A 20848-nucleotide genomic window follows, 5' to 3' on the forward strand; every position below is an offset into this window, starting at 1 on the left:
ATTTGTTAGTCAAAACATAAGATGCATCAAAAGTCTTAAATGAAATGCTAGGTTCATTTGATGCATTAGGAGCTTTCTTCTTAGGCAATTTAGCATGAGTGGATTACCTAGAACTAGATGGCTCACTCTTATACATAAAAGCATGATTAGGTCCAGAGTGAGACTTCCTAGAGTGAATTCTCCTAATCTTGTGCTCGGGATAACCGGCAGGGTATAAAATGTAACCCTCGTTATCCTGAGCCATGGGAGCCTTGCCCTTAACAATGTTAGACAATCTTTTAGGAGGGGCATTAAGTTTGACATTGTCTCCCTTTTGGAAGCCAATGCCATCCTTGATGTCAGGGCGTCTCCCACTATAGAGCATGCTTCTAGCAAATTTACATTTTTCATTTTCTAAGTCATGCTCATTGATTTTGGCATTAAGTTGAGCTATGTGATCATTTTATTGTTTAATTAAAGCTAGGTGATCATGAATAGCATCAACATTAATATCTCTACATCTAGTGCAAATAGTAACATGCTCAATGGAAGATGTAGAGGGTTTGCAAGTATTTAATTCAACAACCTTAGCATGCAAAATATCATTTTCATTTCTAAGATTGGAAATAGAAGCGTTGCAAACATCTAGTTCCTTAGCCTTAACAATTAATTTTTCTTTTTCAATCTTAAGGCTAGAAAGAGAAGCATTCAATTTGTCAATCTTAGCAATTAAATTGGCATTATCATTTCTAAGATTAACAATTGAATCATCACAATCATTTGAATCAACCTTAGCAATTAATCTAGCATTCTCATTTCTAAGGTTGGCAATTAAATCATGGCAAGTGCTTAGCTCACTAGTTAATTTCTCACATTTTTCAACTTCTAGAGCGTAAGCATTTTTAACCTTAACATGCTTCTTATTTTCCTTAATTAGAAAGGCCTCTTGGCTATCCAAGAGTTCATCCTTATCATGAATAGTGCTAATCAATTCATTTAATTTCTCTTTTTGTTGCATGTTAAGATTGGCAAAAAGAGTTAACAAATCATCCTCATCATCACTAGAATTAGACTCATCGCTAGATGTCGCATATTTAGTGGAGGATTTAGATTTAACCTTCTTCCTTTTGTTGTCCTTTGCCATGAGACACTTGTGGCCGATGTTGGGGAAGAGAAGACCCTTGGTGACGGCGATGTTTGCGGCGTCCTCGTCGGAGGAGGAGTCGGTGGAGCTCTCGTCGGAGTCCCACTCCCGGCAAACATGGGCATCGCTGCCCTTCTTCTTGTAGTACCTCTTCTTCTCCTTTCTCCTCCCCTTCTTTTCGTCGCCCCTGTCACTGTCACTAGATAGTGGACATTTTGCAATAAAATGACCGGGCTTACCACACTTGTAGCAAACTTTCTTGGAGCGAGGCTTGTAATCCTTCCCCCTCCTTTGCTTGAGGATTTGGCGGAAGCTCTTGATGATGAGCACCATTTTCTCGTTGTCGAGCTTGGAGGCGTCGATGGGGATTCTACTTGGAGTAGAATCTTCTTTCTTCTCCTTCGTTGCTTTGAATGCAACGGGTTGTGCTTCGGGCATGGAGGAGTCACCTTGCTCGATGATCTTTTTGGAGCCTTTGATCATTAGCTCAAAACTCACAAATTTACCTATGACCTCCTCGGGAGACATTAGCGTGTATCTAGGATCACCTCGAATTAATTGAACTTGTGTAGGGTTAAGGAAAACGAGGGATCTTAGAATAACCTTGACCATCTCATGGTCATCCCATTTGGTGCTCTCGAGGTTGCGTACTTGGTTCACCAAGGTCTTCAAGCGGTTGTACATGGCTTGTGGGTCCTCGCCTTGGTTGAGTCGGAACCGACCGAGCTCCCCCTCGATCGTCTCCCGCTTGGTGATTTTGGTCACCTCATCTCCTTCGTGCGCGGTCTTGAGCACGCCCCAAATCTCATTGGCTCTTTTTAACCCTTGCACCTTGTTATACTCCTCTCGACTTAGAGAGGCGAGGAGTATAGTGGTGGCTTGGGAGTTCAAGTGTCGGATTTGGGCGACCTCGTCCGAATCATAGTCTTCATCCCCTCGTGATGGTACCTGTACTCCAATCTCAACAACATCCCAAATGCTAGTGTGGAGTGAGGTTAGATGATGCCTCATTTTATCACTCCACATATTATAATCTTCACCATCAAACATAGGTGGTTTTCCTAATGGGACGGAAAGTAATGGAGTACGTTTGGAAATGCGAGGGTAGCGTAGGGGGATCTTACTAAACTTCTTGCGCTCATGGCGCTTAGAAGTTACGAACGGCGTGTCGGAGTCAGAGGTGGATGGCGACGAAGAGTCGGTCTCGTAGTAGACCAACTTCTTCATCTTTTTCTTCTTGTCACCGCTCCGACGCGACTTGTCGTGTGAAGGGGATCCCTTCACCTTGTTGGCGGACTCCCTGGATGGAGCATTCCCATGGCTTGTGGCGGGCTTCTCGTCGGTCCCGATCTCCCTCTTGGCGGATGCTCCCGACATCACTTCGAGCGGTTAGGCTCTAATGAAGCACCGGACTCTGATACCAATTGAAAGTCGCCTAGAGGGGGTGAATAGGGCGAATCTGAAATTTATAAACTTAAGCACAACTACAAGTCGGGTTAGCGTTAGAAATATGAACGAGTCCGAGAGAGAGGGTGAAAAACAAATCGCAAGCAAATAAAAAGTGAGACATAAGGATTTGTTTTACCGAGGTTTGGTTCTTGCAAACCTACTCCCCGTTGAGGTGGTCACAAAGACCGGGTCTCTTTCAACCCTTTCCCTCTCTCAAACGGTCACTTAGACCGAGTGAGCTTCTCTTCTCAATCAAATGGGACACAAAGTCCCCGCAAGGATCACCACACAATTGGTGTCTCTTGCCTCGGTTACAATTGAGTTGATCACAAGAAAGAATGAGAAAAAGAAGCAATCCAAGCGCAAGAGCTCAAATGAACACAAGTCACTCTCTCTCTAGTCACTATTTGATTTGGAATGAACTATGGACTTGGGAGAGGATTTGATCTCTTTGGTGTGTCTTGTATTGAATGTTATAGCTCTTGTAAGGTGTGGGAAGTTGGAAAACTTGGATGCAATGAATGGTGGGGTGGTTGGGGGTATTTATAGCCCCAACCACCAAAAGTGGTCGTTGGGAGGCTGTCTGTCGCATGGCGCACCGGACAGTCCGGTGCGCCTGCCACGTCACCTGGCCGTTGGATTCTGACCGTTGGAGCTTCTGTCTTCTGGGGCACCGGACAGTCCGGTGGTGCACCGGACAGGTCCTGTAGACTGTCCGGTGCGCCTCCTGGCGCGAGCCTAACATCTAAGCGCACTGTAGCGCATTCAATGCGGTTGCAGGCGACCGTTGGCGCTGAAGTAGTCGTTGCTCCGCTGGCACACCGGACAGTCCGGTGCCTCACCGGACAGTCCGGTGAATTATAGCGGAGCGGCCTCCAGAATTCCTGAAGGTGAGCAGTTCGGAGTTGGAGTCCCTGGTGCACCGGACACTGTCCGGTGGTGCACCGGACAGTCCGGTGCGCCAAACCAGGGCACACTTCGGCTGACTTTGCTCCTTTGTATTTGAATCCTTTTTCGGTCTTTTTATTGGTTTGTTGTGAACCTTTGGCACCTGTAGAACTCATAATCTAGAGCAAACTAGTTAGTCCAATTATTTGTGTTGGGCAATTCAACCACCAAAATCAATTAGGAAAAGGTGTAAGCCTATTTCCCTTTCAATTAATCATATTGGTTTGAATGCTTCTACCTAATGTAGACGTGGATATACCCGGGATTAATATCATATCCACATTTGACTTATTGGCATTTGATCTATTTTCGGGGACGCCTGCGAATATGATCCATTAGCCTTAGTCGAAGCATATGTTCTGATTGCATATTCACGTGGTTTGTAAATAACTCTCCTCCGATGAACTCGCCCTGCTGGTGATTTGCCTCACAAAGAGGTTCATCTTGATGATGAAGTTCCTAGCAATGCGCACAATATCATTGTGCTGGGAATACGGAACAATGAATCTTTCATTTTGGGAAATGACGGAGATCATTATTAAATGTGGGAGACAAATGTGTCGACACCTATCTTGCCTCTATAGATTGCAAAGGGATCCAAAACAAAGTCCTAGGCATGAGTGCTTTAAACTCTCTTATCGGGTCATTGATAAAGGCAATCGAGGCTGAACCAATAATCGCAAAATAAAAGTCGTGAGCTTGAAGTTCGGACATTTATGGGCACTATTGAAATAATGTGTGGTGACTGCGATGGTTCAAATGGTCTTGTGAGAGATCCATCCCACATATGTGTTGAATAAACAATGTTCCGCTATGTAATATATCTGGCAAATGGCATGAATTAAAATATGTAGTTAATAGGATTCTGAAGATCCATCATGTTATCCTAGGAGGACTCATATATTTGAATTATGAACATGCAACATATAAATCTCGTACCAAATAATACATTCCTGATGAATGATCACTCTCCTATGTAGGGAGAATATCTCGTAGTTGAGATTATCATTCCTAGATGGAACCATTCCAGAAGAAACAAAGTCTGTGTTGAACACCAAAGTTTGATAACCCCTATAAAGGGATAAAGACCCATATAGACCCGAAAAGGAATAAGATGAGGTATCAAAGGACTTGAAGTTCACCGAATAAGCACATGTGCATTCCACGAGTTTTACTCATGGTATTTTCCACTATATGTGGAATTACGGTATCCTCTAAAGCCTCGATGGCAGAAACCTATAAGGTTTAGGTGTTACTGGCAAAATATCCCCATTGTGCCAGAATGACAAACTATAACGATGTATCTGATCGATAAAAAATCCCTGATGAATTACAATCTTTGATGGACTTTTGTTACACGATCATAGATGTTGCAATGAATGAACACATGGAGCGATGTGTCATATTTAGAATATGTACTATTGCAACTATATTATCCCCTAAAGTCCTATAGAAGGACATGTTACTTGCTTTGCACCGCTATGTATAAATTGTGGTGTAAGATAGAAAACTATAGCACCCGAATCTCATCCATTCTCGTTATTTCAGATGAACAATGAAACATATATCTTGAAGAATATGCTTGAGTTATAAGGGATAACGACTTTGACAGATGTCATCGTCAGGGGGAGCAAATGCTTATATTAATCACATCCGTGAGACAATAAATGTCATATTCTATGCCCTGAAGGCATCAGCTTGATGACCAATATGTGAACCTTTATGGAAGTTTCTATCAAATATAAAGATCCAGTCGATCGAACACCATTAGTAAAAGTGGCTTGTTTATGTTGATACGTGCACTTACCTCGTATATCCTAGAAGTGAGTAGAGGTGAAGTTCCTAATATAATCCTTGCAACAGTATGCAATCTGTTTGCTAAATCTCTATGCGTGTATACTTCCAGAAGAAGATGTTGTGCCATATTGATACGGTTTTGCAAGGATCAGGGGGAGCACATTTCTAAATTTAGCCCTTGTAGAAGATTCGATGGAATCATGATCCAGAAGATCGAAATATGTCCTGATGACAGTTGTACTCTTTTTCCTTGGTGAGTTTTCCTGAAGTTTCTCACATGAGGTTTTTAACGAGGCAACAAAGTGCAAATGCAATATGCGTCACCATGCGCTCTTTCTCCATATTTTCTCACTGGGTTTTTTTGGGAGTTTTAATGAGACATGTGTTGGTCGCGGTATTCGCCCAAGGGGGAGTGTTGAGAAACCCTAATGAAGGGTTATATGGGCAAATACCGAATATTCCCCTGAGGGCGATCACGTCTCTATATATAAAACATGTACCCCCTCATATGGAATAGAGAAGAAAAAGAGGCCAGAGGCTCAATTATATATTCTGTGTCTCGTGTGTTCCTCTGTCGTGTTTCTGGGAAGGAAGACGAGTTCTCTATAACTTCTCGCGTCTCTACTGCTGACGGGAAAAAAGGGAGCGGATCTGGTGATCCGCGGTAACGTAGTTCTCAACAATTTTTACGGAGCTCACCCACTGGGAGCAGGCGTTGCGGTTGCCGTCGCTGAACAACCTGCTGATATGCTCGGCGCCTATGTCCGCCTCCACGCTCCTCACCGAGACCAGGTACGGGTCTGCCCACCTGCCGTCGTGGGCCTGCAGCTGGGCCGGCCCGACGCGGTAGAGGGCCACGGCCGCCGGGGCGTAGCAGCCGGCAGTGTTATGGGGGCCAGTCCACGGCTCCGCCGCCTTCTTCCCCGTGGGCTGGGCCCTCCGCAGGCCGCAGCACCACGACCGGGTCCACCTCGCCAGTCACCGTCACCGTCACCGTCACCTTCTGCTGCAGCCGGTTCACCTCCACATGCTGCACTCCTGCACAGGGGCGAATCTAGGGGGTTATCGGGGTCAGCCGACCCCGATAAATTTTATAAATATTTTAGCAAAATACTGTTAAAGTTCATAAAAATTTGTATGATATAGCAAAGCTGCTCTTGATGACTCCGATCATATTTTCGGCTAGATTCGCCACTGCTCCTGCAGGCAGGCGGGCAGCTTCATCAGAGTTATTAATCGCCACGGTAAACTTGGGCTCCTCTTCAGGAAATCACTTCGATAGTTCGATTCGAAGTGGTCAAGTGGAACTTTCGCTATTGTTGGATGCCGCCGGCATATGCTGCTGCTGTGCTGCACTACTGCAGCAGTAAAAAAAAGCTTGTTCTGAAAGGACACGATGGTCATTAGTCAGGGGGTGTTTGATTTGCCCCTGCTAAAATTTAGCCCCTATCACATCGAATGTTTGAACCTCCGTTCGGGGTATTAAATGTAGTCGGATTATAAAACTAATTTCTCAGCCGAAGATTAAAAAGTGAGACGAATCTAGTACAGTTGGTTGGGTCTATATTTCATACTCCTATTTGAAAGTCAAACGCTTGATGTGACCCGGACTAAACTTTAGTCCATAGAACCAAACACCCCCTCATTATACTATTACTGACTGACTCAGTGGGTGCAGACTGCAGAGAGGCTCATCATCAGGGCACAGACGAGAAGAGTGATGCCACCATGCGATGGTCGTGGGCGCAATGCTGGCGAGCAACGAAAACTTGACGCGAACGCGTAGGGGCCAGGCCAGGCCAGGGGACCAGAGTGACGGATGACCAACCTCTCATGCATGCCGGAGAAAGCATTCTTGACCTCGCGCTCGCAGTTCATCCTGACCCTCAGCTCCACCGTCCCGCACCAGGCGCCGCCGCAGCGTCGTCGTTCGTCTTCTCCCTGGGGTGGGGCGGCCATTGATCGCTCCCAGAAAGCTAAGCAGCTGCCTCATGGCGCCTCCCATGGGGAATGCAGCGAGGTCCTGAAGGGCTAGCTAGCTAGCCGGTTGATGCGGGAACTGTCTGTCTTTTGCTTGTACGAGGCCGGCACCCGGCAGGGACTGTTCGATTTCGGAGGCCTTTTGAACTAGGCAATGCGATGGCGAGATGGACTGTGACTGCGTGAGGGGACGGGAGAGAGGAGAGGGTGTGCGTGCTGCATTGGGGGTTGACAAGAGAGCACGACGAGGGGGAAAAAGGGGAGGCGAGTAGTCGTGGCTGGTGCGAGGTCTCGTCTCGTGTGACGGTTGTGCTGTGCAGCGCAGTGGAATGGTGCTGCTGTTGTGCGTTGCAGTAGGTTAATCTGAGTAGCGGAGCACGCACCGGCGTTCCGGGGGACGGGTAAAAATCGCCTGCTTCGCTGCAGCTTTTGCTAAGTGGATTTGGCCACGCCCATCAGCCCATGCGTGTCAAAGACGATAGATGATGTGCAAGCAGAGTAGCAGACTGCGAGGGCATATGCTCGTTTCCGCACCATTTCTGAAACTTCTGCATTTCGAGTCGGGGGATTGCTATTGCTAGGCTATCCCAGGGACCAACAACGGAGGCAAAATACAGCTGATCTATAAACCTCTAGAGCAACACATAAAGAAAAAAACACCATAAATAAAGCACATACAATATACAAGGCTATCGATTAGTAGTATATCGGTTGTTCACGAGACGAAGAACACACTCGACATCGTCAGCAACAGCAATGGGTAAGAGCTAGCAAGGAGCATCTGCAGATTCGTCGTCGCACAGGAGAGCGGAGCCGTGCCTGCCGTCGCAGGCGTCACGGCCGGGGAAGTCTGCTGCTCGTTCGACGGCAACGGGTCCTCTGGACTGTCGTGCTGCGATGGGCCCAACGGCACTGTCGTGCTGTCCTCAACGTAGCGACCTGCGCTCGCAAGGAATGGGCGTTACGCCGTTACCACATGTTTAGCACTTCCGGAGTACCAGGTGAATGGTAGAATTTGGTCTATTTCCATGGCAGATGGATATGGCTTACATTCGGAGCGGTACCAGCCCAGCTTCATGCTTTCTCTGTCGAAAACAACATGGTATCCAACCAGGAAATTCTCTGCATTTGGAAATTTACAGTATGTATGAACACTAAATACCAAAAGAACAAACCGCGTAGTTACATTTGGAGACTTACGGGCAATAATTCCAATGGGTTCTGTTGATGGCAGCACAGCTAAGCAGAACCCGGCAAGTGCCCCCTGTAACATAAATCGGCACACAAGATGATCAGCTGCTAGCCTGCTACCCAAAAAAATAAAAACATGTGACTAATATGGAAAGGGATTGTAATATGGCAAGTGGGCATGTCCACAATGCCTATATACATGTACGCTGAGGTATTGTAATAGTATCACAAATTACTTTCTATCATGGTATCACGAGAAGGTTCCTGTTCCTCTCGCTTCCGCTAATCACGCCGCGCGCCTCCCCCTCGGAGCGCTGCGCCGCCGCCGCCGCCAGGTGCTCGCCCTCGGCCGGCCTCCTTCCTTCCCCGCGACCGCGCGCATCTGCGCGACGCCTCCCCTTTCTCTTCCACGCCGCCTCCTCTCGCGGGTCGTAGCTTCCGCGCCGCCGCCGCAGTTGCAGGCCCCCGCGACCACGCTTCTGCACGCCGCATCGACCGCACGACTGCGCGCCGCATCCTCCCTCGCGCCGCGCGTTCCAGGTCGCGGGCCGCCGTTTCCGCGCCGCCGCCACAGCTGCAGGCGCTCGTCCGTCCGCCATGGCCGAATCCGATGCCGAGCGCGCGGCACGCGAGGAGCGCGAACGCGCGGCTGCGCTCGACGCGTACGAAGCCAGGTACGCCACCGTCCACGCCGCAGCCATCGTCGTCCTCAACATCAAGGTCCTCGTGCCCCTGGTTTTGGATCGCGCTGCGGACAACTACAACCGGTGGCATGCTCTGTTTCTGACCGTCTTGGGCAAATATGCCCTCACGGATCATGTCCTCTCCGACGTCGTCAACACCGATCGTCCAGCGTGGGTGCAGATGAACTGCACCGTGCTCACTTGGATCTACGGCACGATCCATGCCGATCTTCAGCAGTCGACGATGAACCGCAAGCCCAATGCTCGCGGCGCCTGGACATACCTCGAGAACGAGTTTCTCGGCCAGCGCGAATCACGCGCCCTACTGCTCTCGGCGGAATTTCGCACGGCGAAACAGGGCTCGTCTTCTGTCACCGACTACTGCCGTCGTCTTGAGACGATGGCGGCGACCCTCGGCGACTACGGCGATCCGATCGGCGATCGTACACTGGTACTTACCCTCCTCCGCGGCCTCAATGGCAAGTTCAGGCCCATGGTCTCCAACCTCAAGATGCGGCAGCCGTTCCCCACCTTCGAGGAGGCTCGCATGCTTCTCCTGCTCGAGGAAATCGACATCGACGACATCGCCGCCAGCGAGGCCGCCGGGGCCTCTGATCCTCCGGCCTCCTCCACGTCGACTGCCCTCGTCGCTGCCCCTCGTCCCCCGACCGGACGCCACGGGCAAGATGGCCAGGGCGGACACGGCCAAGGACGGCAGCCCGGCCAGAGCAGCTACGGCCAGGGCGGCCAGGCCGGCCACGGCCACCAGCGAACCAACCGTCGTCGCGGCGGTCGCGGACGCAATCAGCAGCACTCGGTCCCGCAACCCCAGGCGCAGTACTACAATCCGTGGGCAGGCCACGTTCAGTTCTGGCCGTGCCCACCCAACGCCTCTGGGACGCCGTTCCGTCCCCCGCCGGCTGCCTTCGCCGCCCAGCAGCAGTACGTGCAGCAGCCGTACTCTCTTGGGCCTCCTCCTGGTTTCAGCTATGGAGGACCACCACCACCACAGCAGCTGCAGCAGCAGCCCTGGACGCCAATGCAGGGCCCGTCCTGGGATCCGTCCGCCGTTGTCAGCAACTTCAACGCCATGACGTTGACACCTCCTCCGTCGGGCGAATGGTATGCTGACTCCGGCGCCGGTGCTCATATGGTCAACAACGCTGGTATCCTTTCTAGCCTTCACCCTCCATCGTCATCCAGTCCTTCATCTATCATTGTGGGTAACGGAGCTTCGCTTCCCGTTACATCTATTGGGTCACATTCTTTCTCTACAGAACGACGTCCTCTTGTTCTCTCTAATGTTCTAGTGTCACCTAGCATTATTAAGAATTTAATCTCTGTACGTCGTTTCACTACTGATAATAATTGTTCCATTGAATTTGACCCATTTGGTCTTTCTGTGAAGGACCTTCAGACACGGAGCGTGATCGCCAGGTGCAATAGCACGGGTGACCTCTACCCGTTCTTTCCCATACCATCCAGCAGCACCACTGCCCTCGCCACCACCACGACGTCTTCTTCACTTTGGCATCGTCGTCTCGGTCACCTCGGACATGCGGCTTTATCTAAACTTATTAGTTCCAATGCCATTTCATGTAATAAACACATTGATGATCACATTTGTCATGCTTGTCAGCTAGGTCGCCATGTGCGCCTACCATTTAGTGTCTCCAACTCTCGTGCTGTTAATCCTTTCGACCTAATACATTGTGATCTTTGGACATCTCCAGTGGTTAGTGTGTCTGGCTATAAATATTATTTAGTCATTCTCGATGACTGCACTCACTACACCTGGACTTTTCCTTTACGTCTTAAGTCCGAAACTTTCAGTGTCATTTCTAACTTTTTCTCTCATGTTCGCACGCAGTTTGACTCTTCCATCAAGGCAGTTCAGTGCGACAATGGCCGCGAGTTCGATCACTCCTCGGCCCGCACGTTCTTCCTCACTCACGGGGTCATTCTTCGGATGTCGTGCCCATACACCTCCCAACAGAACGGACGTGCAGAACGCATTCTTCGCACAATCAACAACATTGTGCGGTCCCTTCTGTTTCAGGCTAGTCTTCCTCCGGTTTATTGGGCTGACTCTCTCCACACCGCCACCTACCTCCTCAATCGTCATCCCACTAAAACCCTAGACGGCCATACCCCCTTTTTCGCTCTCCACGGCACTCAGCCATCTTACACTCACCTTCGTGTTTTTGGCTGCGCCTGCTATCCCAACCAATCCTCTGTAGCTCCACACAAACTATCACCTCGCTCATCCCTGTGTGTTTTCCTCGGGTATTCCTCGGACCATAAGGGATATCGATGTCTCGACCTCCACTCTAACCGGATCATCGTCTCTCGTCATGTTGTGTTCGACGAGACGTTGTTTCCCTTCACCGAGATGTCCACCTCCCCCCAGAATTCCACCACACTAGCGTTCCTGGACGATACTGATGATTCCTCTTCGCCTATTTGGCCAAGAGTTGTGAATGCAGGTACACGTCTCCCTGGAGGCATGGATGCCGCACCTGGGACAGCCGGCGGCCCTCACTCTACTGCCTCGTCCAGCAGCCAAGGTGGACGCGGCAATGGCAGCCAACCCGGCCGTGGTCTGGGCGGCTGCAGTGACCTGGGCACCACTGGTCTCGGCCCGCTCAGCCACGGCGGTCAGCCCGACCAGGGCGGTCCCTCCACCAATCCGGCTGGTGTCGCTGCCCCTGCGGACTCCGCGTCCCAGGTTGTTGCCAGTGACACCGGACGGACCACCGGCCGCACCGTCGCCACTGCTCCAACGACGATCGTCCCCGTCACCAATGTGCACAGCATGCGCACTCGTGGCAAGGACGGCCTCCGACAACCCGTGGACCGTCTCAACCTCAGCACGACGGTCACGGCCACCTCTCCGCTACCGTCATCCGTTCGCACAGCTCTCTCGGACCCGGCCTGGCGTCAGGCTATGCAGGCCGAGTTCGACGCTCTGCAGGCCAATGACACCTGGACCTTGGTGCCTCGCCCTCCTGGCATCAACCTAGTTACCGGCAAGTGGGTTTTTCGTCATAAGTTCAAGTCTGATGGCTCTCTTGACCGCTACAAAGCTCGCTGGGTCCTTCGCGGGTTTACACAACGCCCGGGCATTGACTACGACGAAACTTTCAGTCCAGTTGTGAAACCAGACACCATCCGAGTTGTTCTCACCCTGGCTCTGTCTCGCTCATGGCCAATTCACCAACTGGATGTGAAGAATGCCTTTCTCCATGGCAACCTGAATGAGACAGTCTACTGCGTCCAGCCTACTGGGTTTGTTGACTCCGCCAAGCCAAATCATGTCTGCCGTCTGAACAAGTCACTCTATGGTTTGAAGCAAGCTCCTCGCGCCTGGCACAATCGCTTTGCCTCTCACATCACCTCTCTTGGGTTTGTTGAGGCCAAGTCCGACACGTCGCTGTTCATCTACTACAGAGGTGCTGATGTGGCTTTTCTCCTGCTATATGTTGATGATATTGTTCTTACTGCTTCATCTCCGAGTTTTCTTCACCGGATTATCGCAGCTCTCCGCCGGGAATTTTCTATGACAGACATGGGGCCTCTCCACCACTTTCTGGGTGTCAGCGTCCAGCGCCGCGGTGACAGTCTTTTTCTCTCTCAGCGCCAGTATATGCTGGAGATACTGGAGCGAGCTGATATGAATAACTGCAAGGCAAGCAGCACTCCTGTGGATACTCACTCGAAACTCCCTGCTGATGGTGCTTCTGTCTCTGATCCCAGCCAGTACCGCAGTCTTGCTGGGGCTCTTCAATACCTCACCTTCACCAGGCCAGATATAGCCTATGCAGTTCAGCAAGTCTGCTTGTACATGCATGATCCCCGAGAACCTCATTTAAGTGCACTCAAGCGCATTCTTCGGTATCTTCAGGGTACTTTGGATCTCGGGTTGCACCTTCACCGGACCTCTCCAGCTGATCTCACAGTCTACACCGATGCAGATTGGGCGGGATGTCCCGACACTCGCAAATCCACCTCAGGTTATGCGGTGTTCTTTGGGGACAATCTCATCTCCTGGTCCTCCAAGAGACAGCCCACAGTGTCCCGGTCCAGTGCAGAGGCGGAATATCGAGCAGTCGCGAATGGAGTCGCCGAAGCCAGCTGGCTGCGTCAGCTCCTCCTTGAGCTTCGTTGTCCACTCCGTCGTGCTACAGTGGTTTATTGTGATAATGTCAGCGCCGTTTATCTCTCCACCAACCCGGTTCAACATCAGCGAACCAAGCATATTGAGATCGACCTCCACTTCGTCAGAGAGCGAGTCGCCCTAGGTGAAGTCCGCGTCCTGCACGTTCCCACTACGTCTCAGTACGCCGACATCTTCACGAAAGGTTTGCCGACATCCGTATTCACGGAGTTTAGGTCCAGTCTTAATGTTCGCGGTCCTCCCAGTTTAGACTGCGGGGAAGTGTTGGATTGTAATATGGAAAGGGATTGTAATATGGCAAGTGGGCATGTCCACAATGCCTATATACATGTACGCTGAGGTATTGTAATAGTATCACAAATTACTTTCTATCAGTGACTACCAATCTACAACTATGTAAGGCCTCGAGCCCTCGATCATAAAAGGATCGCTCATCAAATCCCAAGAACTTGTATCCTAATCCCCTCTCCAAACAGGCCGTCCAAAAACTAACTTAAACATTTTTTTCTAGGGGTATATGGACTAACGAGTCATGCAAACTAACTAAAGCATTTTTTCAGCACATACTTCAAAATAAAAAATGGCAATATGAGTACTTATGTTAGCAATGTTGTGCATGTATGCTTTAAATGTAAAAACTCAGATCAAGTTATAATATATCAGTATGTTATGGATGCAAGCTCAACTGAGTCACATTTCCATTCGGGAGCTTAGATTTGAGTCACTTGACAGCAAAAAGGACACAATTATTATTCACTTGACATGACTATCCATCATTCACAAATGATGGATTTCGAGTATGGTTATTTTTCCTTGCCCAACAAAGTGGATATACCTGTTTGTCATTAAATGGCAAGATAGGATTAACAGCTTGCAAGCTCTTGTCCGCAGCAAATGTCAGGGTTATGGTTGGCACATCAGGCATCTCAAGAGGACTGCATGTAAATCACATATAGTGAATTCCTTCAGCACAATCAGATAAATGAAACCAATACCCAAATGAAGCCACAATTTACCTAGCACTGTAGCAATATTTCCAGGTAGTGTCTTCATAAGGCACCCTTGTAGCATTCATTTGTTTGTCAAACTGAAATTTGTATGAAATTAGTACTGAAAATACCCATCAGCAACCAGCTGCAAATGCGTGGATGGTCACCTCCATTGTGAAAGCCTTGTAAACGTCGAAAGGAAGAGAAGTAAATGATGTTCCACTATCGACTAAAGCCTTGAAGCTAGTACCCTCAAGACATTTATGTCCAATACAAGATTTGTCGACATTAACAGCATAAGTTTGACTGGAAAATTAAGAAAGAGTGTAAGTGAAGCTTTGAAAAAATGTTAAGAATCACTACAAAAACTGATTGCATTAGCTGATACGTTAATCACTTTGAGCCACTCACAGTTTGCCATACAGAGGAACAAACGGTGTAGACTGTTGAGAGGGCACTCCTTGGTCTCCAAAGAAAATTCTCCCAGAACTATCTTCCTTAAAGCACATCGAGAAGGAATTCTGAACTAGTCCAGCTCTAGCAAGGAAACTAGGAACTGAAATATCTGCCATTCCAAGGCCAAGGAGTCCATCCGGTGCAATACCATCCAGATAATCACCACTTTGCTTTTGACCACAGCTATACCAGAAGGACACACAATGTCAGTAAAACTAAGTGCCACAAAGTCAGGAAAATCATGACAATCAACCATTGAGCAGCATCTCTAACTCCAGTTATTTTGATACAAGATTGCATTGAAGCTCAGTAACAACACAAGATGAAATCAAGAGGCAAAGATTGGGAGAGTGGCTATGGATAAACATACTAATGTCTTATGCAAATGCACAGATCTGATACCTACAAAGTGTAACGAGTAATTATGAGTACTTCACTAGTAAATGTACAATACAACAATCCATGTGAGGACAATGTGATTTGCCAAATAGCATTACTCATTTATGCCATGGAAACGGTATTGCTTATGAAGTATAAGTACAAAGTTCATGTTGACTGAGAAAGCGGCAAGAATTTACCCAATAATAACTGAAGCATTCACGGGTACATGGTCCTCCCTGTAGTTCAAGTGTAGTGTATCCTCAATTAGCAAACCAGAGCTGGTAGTATTTTCTGAAAAGTAGTCAATGTTGTATGGGCAAGGCTGCTTTGGGTTTGTGCAGCCTGGAACCGATTGGCATAGCTCATGGCTGCAAGGAAGATGCCGACTTGTTGTCGATTCAGCAGGCCTGTATATTCTAAGATCTCTATCCTGCATAATAGATGCTCCATTTATGATGGAGCACCTGCCAATCAATCACTGGAAATAAGCACTAAACTGCTTAAAATCATGGTAGCCTCCTCTTATTCTGCACTTGTTAGGAAGAAATAGAAGAAACTTAAAATGAACAAAACAGAAGAGAACCAAAGTTCACACATGACACCACCACTTGTACTCCTAAATAAAAACCTGGCCAGTATCAAACTTGCAAGCCATGACAATGAAATGTAGGTGTGCGGTGTGCCTGTGCAACTTACAATTGCAGCTGAACAGTGGAGAAATTAATTTCCATCAAAACATAGATGGATTGTTCTTGTCCGTGTGATATTTTATGGTCACATAATGGTGTACATACTTTGCACCACAACTTGAACGCAGCCAAGAACAGTGATTATAGTGAAATTTAAACTGAAAATGACCCAGAGACATGGTGGGAAGTTTACAGATCAGTCATGTTACTTTCCACTTTCCAAGTTTAGAAATCAGTTTGCATTTTTTTTCCTACGATATCCAATAGTCAATGGAATTAGAGCAAACCGCATGCAATGTATTAGTTTCTTCAACCAAGATTTGTGTCTTAGGTAATAAAAATGTCAAGATTCAGGTCATCATCTGCATCAGTAATTTGGCATGAACCAAGCAAATATGTCTTTGGGAAAAAAAAGATTCTCGTAGGTCCCAACTCAAGCTGACAGCCGCTTGACAATACGACATCTTCAGATATTAACATCAAAGTTACTGAACTAAGGGGGTGCATACCAGATTTCCACGGTAGCCAGACAAGGGAGCACACTGGATACAGTCACAGGGAACCCAGAAAAGGTCACTACCAGTATCCAATGCAACCAAAAAGGAGGTAGCAGGCGTCCCAACATCCACCCAAGCGTAATATAGCCTTGACACCAAAAGTTAGATGAAATAAGATTAGATTACAACTTTTGCAGCAAAGCACGTAGCTCCGAATGTAAAACAGTAAAACGCTGCCGACCAAAATGGGTAGAAGATATTAATAATTATATAATAAAGCCGATTTTTTTAATGCTACTGTCTCGTAGTATGAATACAAAATGTAACATTATAACATTCACAGTGGAGTAAAACAGTTAAAAAGTCGAGGAGCGTAAGATCCAACGGGGCCGCAGGGTATGAGGCGCACCAGCCTAAGTCGTTGCCCGGGGAGAAGGTGCTGCCGCCCTTTGAGAGCGAGAGGACCGCGAGCCGCCGCTTCTGCCGCTGGATATCGCTCCTCACTAGCGCGCGGTAGTACTCCCCGCTTCCTCGCTGCGGCCACCACCCCACACGCGGGCCCACCTCCAGCCGGGCCTCGTCTGACAGACGGTGCACCATCCTCGAAGAGCGCGTCACCGCGACCTCGGCCGCCGACGCTGCCGCCGCCAAGGCGACCAGCTGGAGGGCGAAAAGGAACGGGAAGCGCATGGATGGATCTGAAATGAGCTCGCCGGGTGGATCTGAGGTTAATGCGGCGCGGTGGATGGGGGGGGGGGGGGGGAGAGGATCTGGAGCTAAGTTTCGCGAGCTGGAAACGAGGCGAGGAGCATGGAAGCAGTGGTGGGTGGTGACTGGTGAGCGACCGTGTAGCGGGGAGGGAAGCGAGCTGGGGCGGTGGTGTGGAGTGGTGATGATGCTCTGAAGCTAGCGCAAAAGGGAGGAGGTCGGAGACGGTATCGGTCATTTTCTTGAAAAGACCCTGTAGTGATTCCAAATTTGATTGAGAAGAGTGTTTAGCGTTGGGTGTCGTAGTAAGGTAGCAACTATCAAGTGGACATATGTGAATATGTCACCTAGACCATAAAACACGCTAAGGCTTAAGATAAGATATCATAATACTTCCTCTGCCCATAAATTAACAAAAAAATAAATTAATTTAAATCTATTTTTATGGTTAACAAAATTATAAAAAAGTATAAACAACTAGACTATCTCGAGCACCTTACTTATCCCCATCTCTCATTTTAAACTCCACTATATAAACCTTATCATCTACAATAAAAACAGTATTTTGCACGACCATATATTGATATAGACTAACATCAAATGTGCACCTTGGTCTCTCATCTTAATCAAAGTAGAAATTACTCGTCATGTTATTGATGTTTTGCCAAAAAATCGTGGCTTTAGTACAACACATGGATATATATCTAATTTATAGTAAATAATATTAATGTTTTTTTATCTTAAATAAGGTTTAGTATAAGAATATATTTTATAATCAATTTAATGATATATGTTTTATATCACGATGTCGTCTTTGGTACCACAGAGTGGAGGAAGATTGAGGGGACTTGTACGACGCATTTTGTGAAGGGAAGTACATCAATGTCCTCATTGGATTCTTTAAATCATGCATATGAAGTTTAAGGGCACAAATGTAATTTCACATAAAGTTGTGTGTCACCATGTTCCCACGAATAGAGATATGCCATGCAGAAAGACGTTTTTTTCAACGATTCACGTGCTCACACCCTATTGGAACGCTCCGCCTCCGAAGTTACTAAGACAAACGCATATTCGAATACCAACAAGTGTCTCAAAGGTATTCACTTATATTTCCCTGCAATCATAGAGATAAACAATAGAAAGATCAACGACCAAGTTTTATGGTCCCTTTACCCATGTATTCGATCTCATGTGTGTTCCTACAAGGCTACAATCCTACATTTATTTGATCTTCTCCCCTTATTCTATTTTTCTCTCTACACGAGTGAGCAAAGGGGGAGAAGGTGTCATCAATTTGATTGTGTTGCTCTATTTTGGTTTCTTACATGAATCTTGGACTGTGACCAACAGACAATGCTACAAGGACACGTAGGGCTCCGAGGGCTTATACCACCAGATGTCCCGTGATGTGAGGGTCCATGGGCTTGCCCTAGGATGAGAGGAGCCTCGAGGCTTACGGGTGTGAGGGGGGCAGTGGTTTATGGTGCCATGTGCCCTGGGACAAGAGGAGCCCTATGGACTTACACCATCGCGTGCAGTTGCCTCGAGGCACAAGAGGCTCCGAGGGCTTACAATGTTATGTGCCCTATGGCACGAGAGATCCTAGGGATTTATATCATTAATTGCCTCGAGTAGGAGGAGCCTCGAGGATCTATCGTTGGGTGCCCCGGGGCACGAAAGGCACCAGTGGTTGTCTTCATATTAACCATGTTATGTGGTGTGTGGATTAGTTAGGAACATCCTTGTGTAACCAGAGTTAGTATCGGGGTTTCTTCGTTAATCAAGACCAGCGTGGCCTCCTAGTAACGAGGTCCCAAGAGTAATGACCCTTCTATTGTATGTCTCCTAGTCATGAGGTCACATGATTTTTATCTAAAACCCAACCAAACCTGAAAAAACCCGACCCGACACGTCAAACAGGGAGGCATGAGTCAACCCGACCTGATCCGACACTAGGCATGGGTTCAAAGTCGGACCCAATATAGTGACAAGGTGTCGGGGACCATAATTAGGGGTACCCTCAAGGCTCCTAATTCTCAGCTGGTAACCCCCATCAGCATAAAGCTGCAAAGGCCTGATGGGTGCGATTAAGTCAGGGATCAGTCCATTCGAGAGACTCGATCACGCCTCGCCCGAGCCTAGCCTCGGACAAGGGCAGCCGACCCCGGAGGATCTCCGCCTCGCCCGAGGCCCCCCTCTAGCGGCGAACATATTTCCGGCTCGCCCGAGGCCCTGTCTTCGCCAAGAAGCAACCCTGACCAAATCGCCGCACCGACCGACCAAATCGCAGGAGCATTCAATGCAAAGGTGGCCTGACACCTTTATCTTGACGCGCGCCCCTCAGCCGACAGAGCCGAAGTGACCGCCGTCACTTCGCCGCTCCACTGACCGGTCTGACAGAAAGACAACGTCGCCTGCGCCGCTTCGACTGCGGTGCCACTTGACAGAGTGAGGCTGACAGGCAGTCAGGCCCGGCCGCAGGCACCATAGGAAGCTCCGCTTCGCCCGACCCATGGCTCGGACTCGGGCTAAGCCCCGGAAGACGACGAACTCCGCTCCGCCCGACCCAAGCCTCGGACTCGGGCTAAGCCCCGAAAGACGGCGAACTCCGCTCCGCCCGACCCAGGGCTCGGACTCGGGCTAAGCCCCAGAAGACGGCGAACTCCGCTCCGCCCGACCCAGGGCTCGGACTCGGGCTAAGCCCCGAAAGATGGCGAACTCCGCTCCGCCCGACCCAGGGCTCGGACTCGGGCTAAGCCCCAGAAGACGACGAACTCCGTTCCGCCCGACCTAGGGCTCGGACTTGGGCTCAGCCCCAGAAGACGACGAACTCCGCTTCGCCCGACCCCAGGACTCGAACTCCGCCCTGGCCTCAGCCAACGGCCTCCGCCTCACCCGACCTAGGGGCTCGGACTCGACCTCGGCCACGGAAGACGGACTCGACCTCGACCTCGGAGGAGCCTCCACATCGCCCAACCTAAGGCGTGGGCCGGCCACGTCAACAGGAGGCTCCATCATTACCCTACTCCAAGCAGACTCAGGCTACGGGGAACAAGACCGGCGTCCCATCTGGCTCGCTCCGCTAGATAGGCAATGATGGCGCCCTGCACGCTCCCTGACGATGGCGGCTCTCGGCCCCCTTACGGAAGCAAGAGGACGTCAGCAAGGACTCGACAGCCCCGACAGCTGTCCCTCCGCCAGGCTCCAGCGCTCCTCCGACGACCACGACATCACACAAACCGGGCGCCAAAATCTCTCCGGCCGCCACGATGGCGTGTACTTAGGGCGCTAGCTCTCCTCCGCTAGACACGTAGCACTCTGCTACACCCCCCATTGTACACCTGGATCCTCTCCTTACGCCTATAAAAGGAAGGACCAGGGCCCTCTTAGAGAGGGTTGGCCGCGCGGGGACGAGGACGAGACAGGCGCTCGCGTGAGGCCGCTTGCTCCCTCCCCCGTGTGGACGCTTGTAACCCCCTACTGCAAGCGCACCCGACCTGGGCGCGGGACGAACACGAAGGCCGCGGGATTTCCACCTCTCTCACGCCCATCTCCGGCCACCTCACTTCCCCCCTTCGCGCTCGGCCTCGCGGCACGCGGCGACATTTCACTCGTCGACTTAGGGACCCCCGGTCTCGAAACGCCGACAGTTGGCGCGCCAGGTAGGGGCCTGCTGCGTGTTGACGAACAGCTTCCCGTCAAGCTCCAGATGGGTAGTCTCCAGCAACCTCTCCGGCCTGGGACGGTGCTCCGTTTCGGGAGCCTTGAGTTCATGTC

General features: G+C 49.5%; 2 protein-coding genes across 5 annotated transcripts; one reads left to right on the forward strand and one right to left on the reverse strand.

Moving 5' to 3' along the window:
* The first annotated feature begins 5920 nt into the window (after window positions 1–5920).
* Window positions 5921–7514, forward strand: LOC100279435 (uncharacterized). The gene is given in 1 exon segment (NM_001152444.1): window positions 5921–7514. A coding segment is annotated over 1 exon segment (399 nt). The 5' UTR covers window positions 5921–6064; the 3' UTR covers window positions 6464–7514.
* A 303-nt stretch (window positions 7515–7817) lies between these two features.
* LOC100273634 (uncharacterized) lies at window positions 7818–17339 on the reverse strand. 4 transcript variants are annotated; one of them, NM_001148050.1, is given in 10 exon segments: window positions 7818–8236; window positions 8348–8419; window positions 8498–8561; window positions 14184–14283; window positions 14365–14435; window positions 14505–14643; window positions 14749–14976; window positions 15372–15604; window positions 16373–16508; window positions 16770–17235. In NM_001148050.1, coding segments are annotated over 10 exon segments (1548 nt in total). In that variant the 5' UTR covers window positions 17051–17235; the 3' UTR covers window positions 7818–8012.
* Between the last annotated feature and the right edge of the window lie 3509 nt (window positions 17340–20848).

The sequence above is a fragment of the Zea mays genome, chromosome 4 (assembly GCF_902167145.1).
Source record: "Zea mays cultivar B73 chromosome 4, Zm-B73-REFERENCE-NAM-5.0, whole genome shotgun sequence".
In the NCBI taxonomy this organism is placed as follows: domain Eukaryota; kingdom Viridiplantae; phylum Streptophyta; class Magnoliopsida; order Poales; family Poaceae; genus Zea; species Zea mays.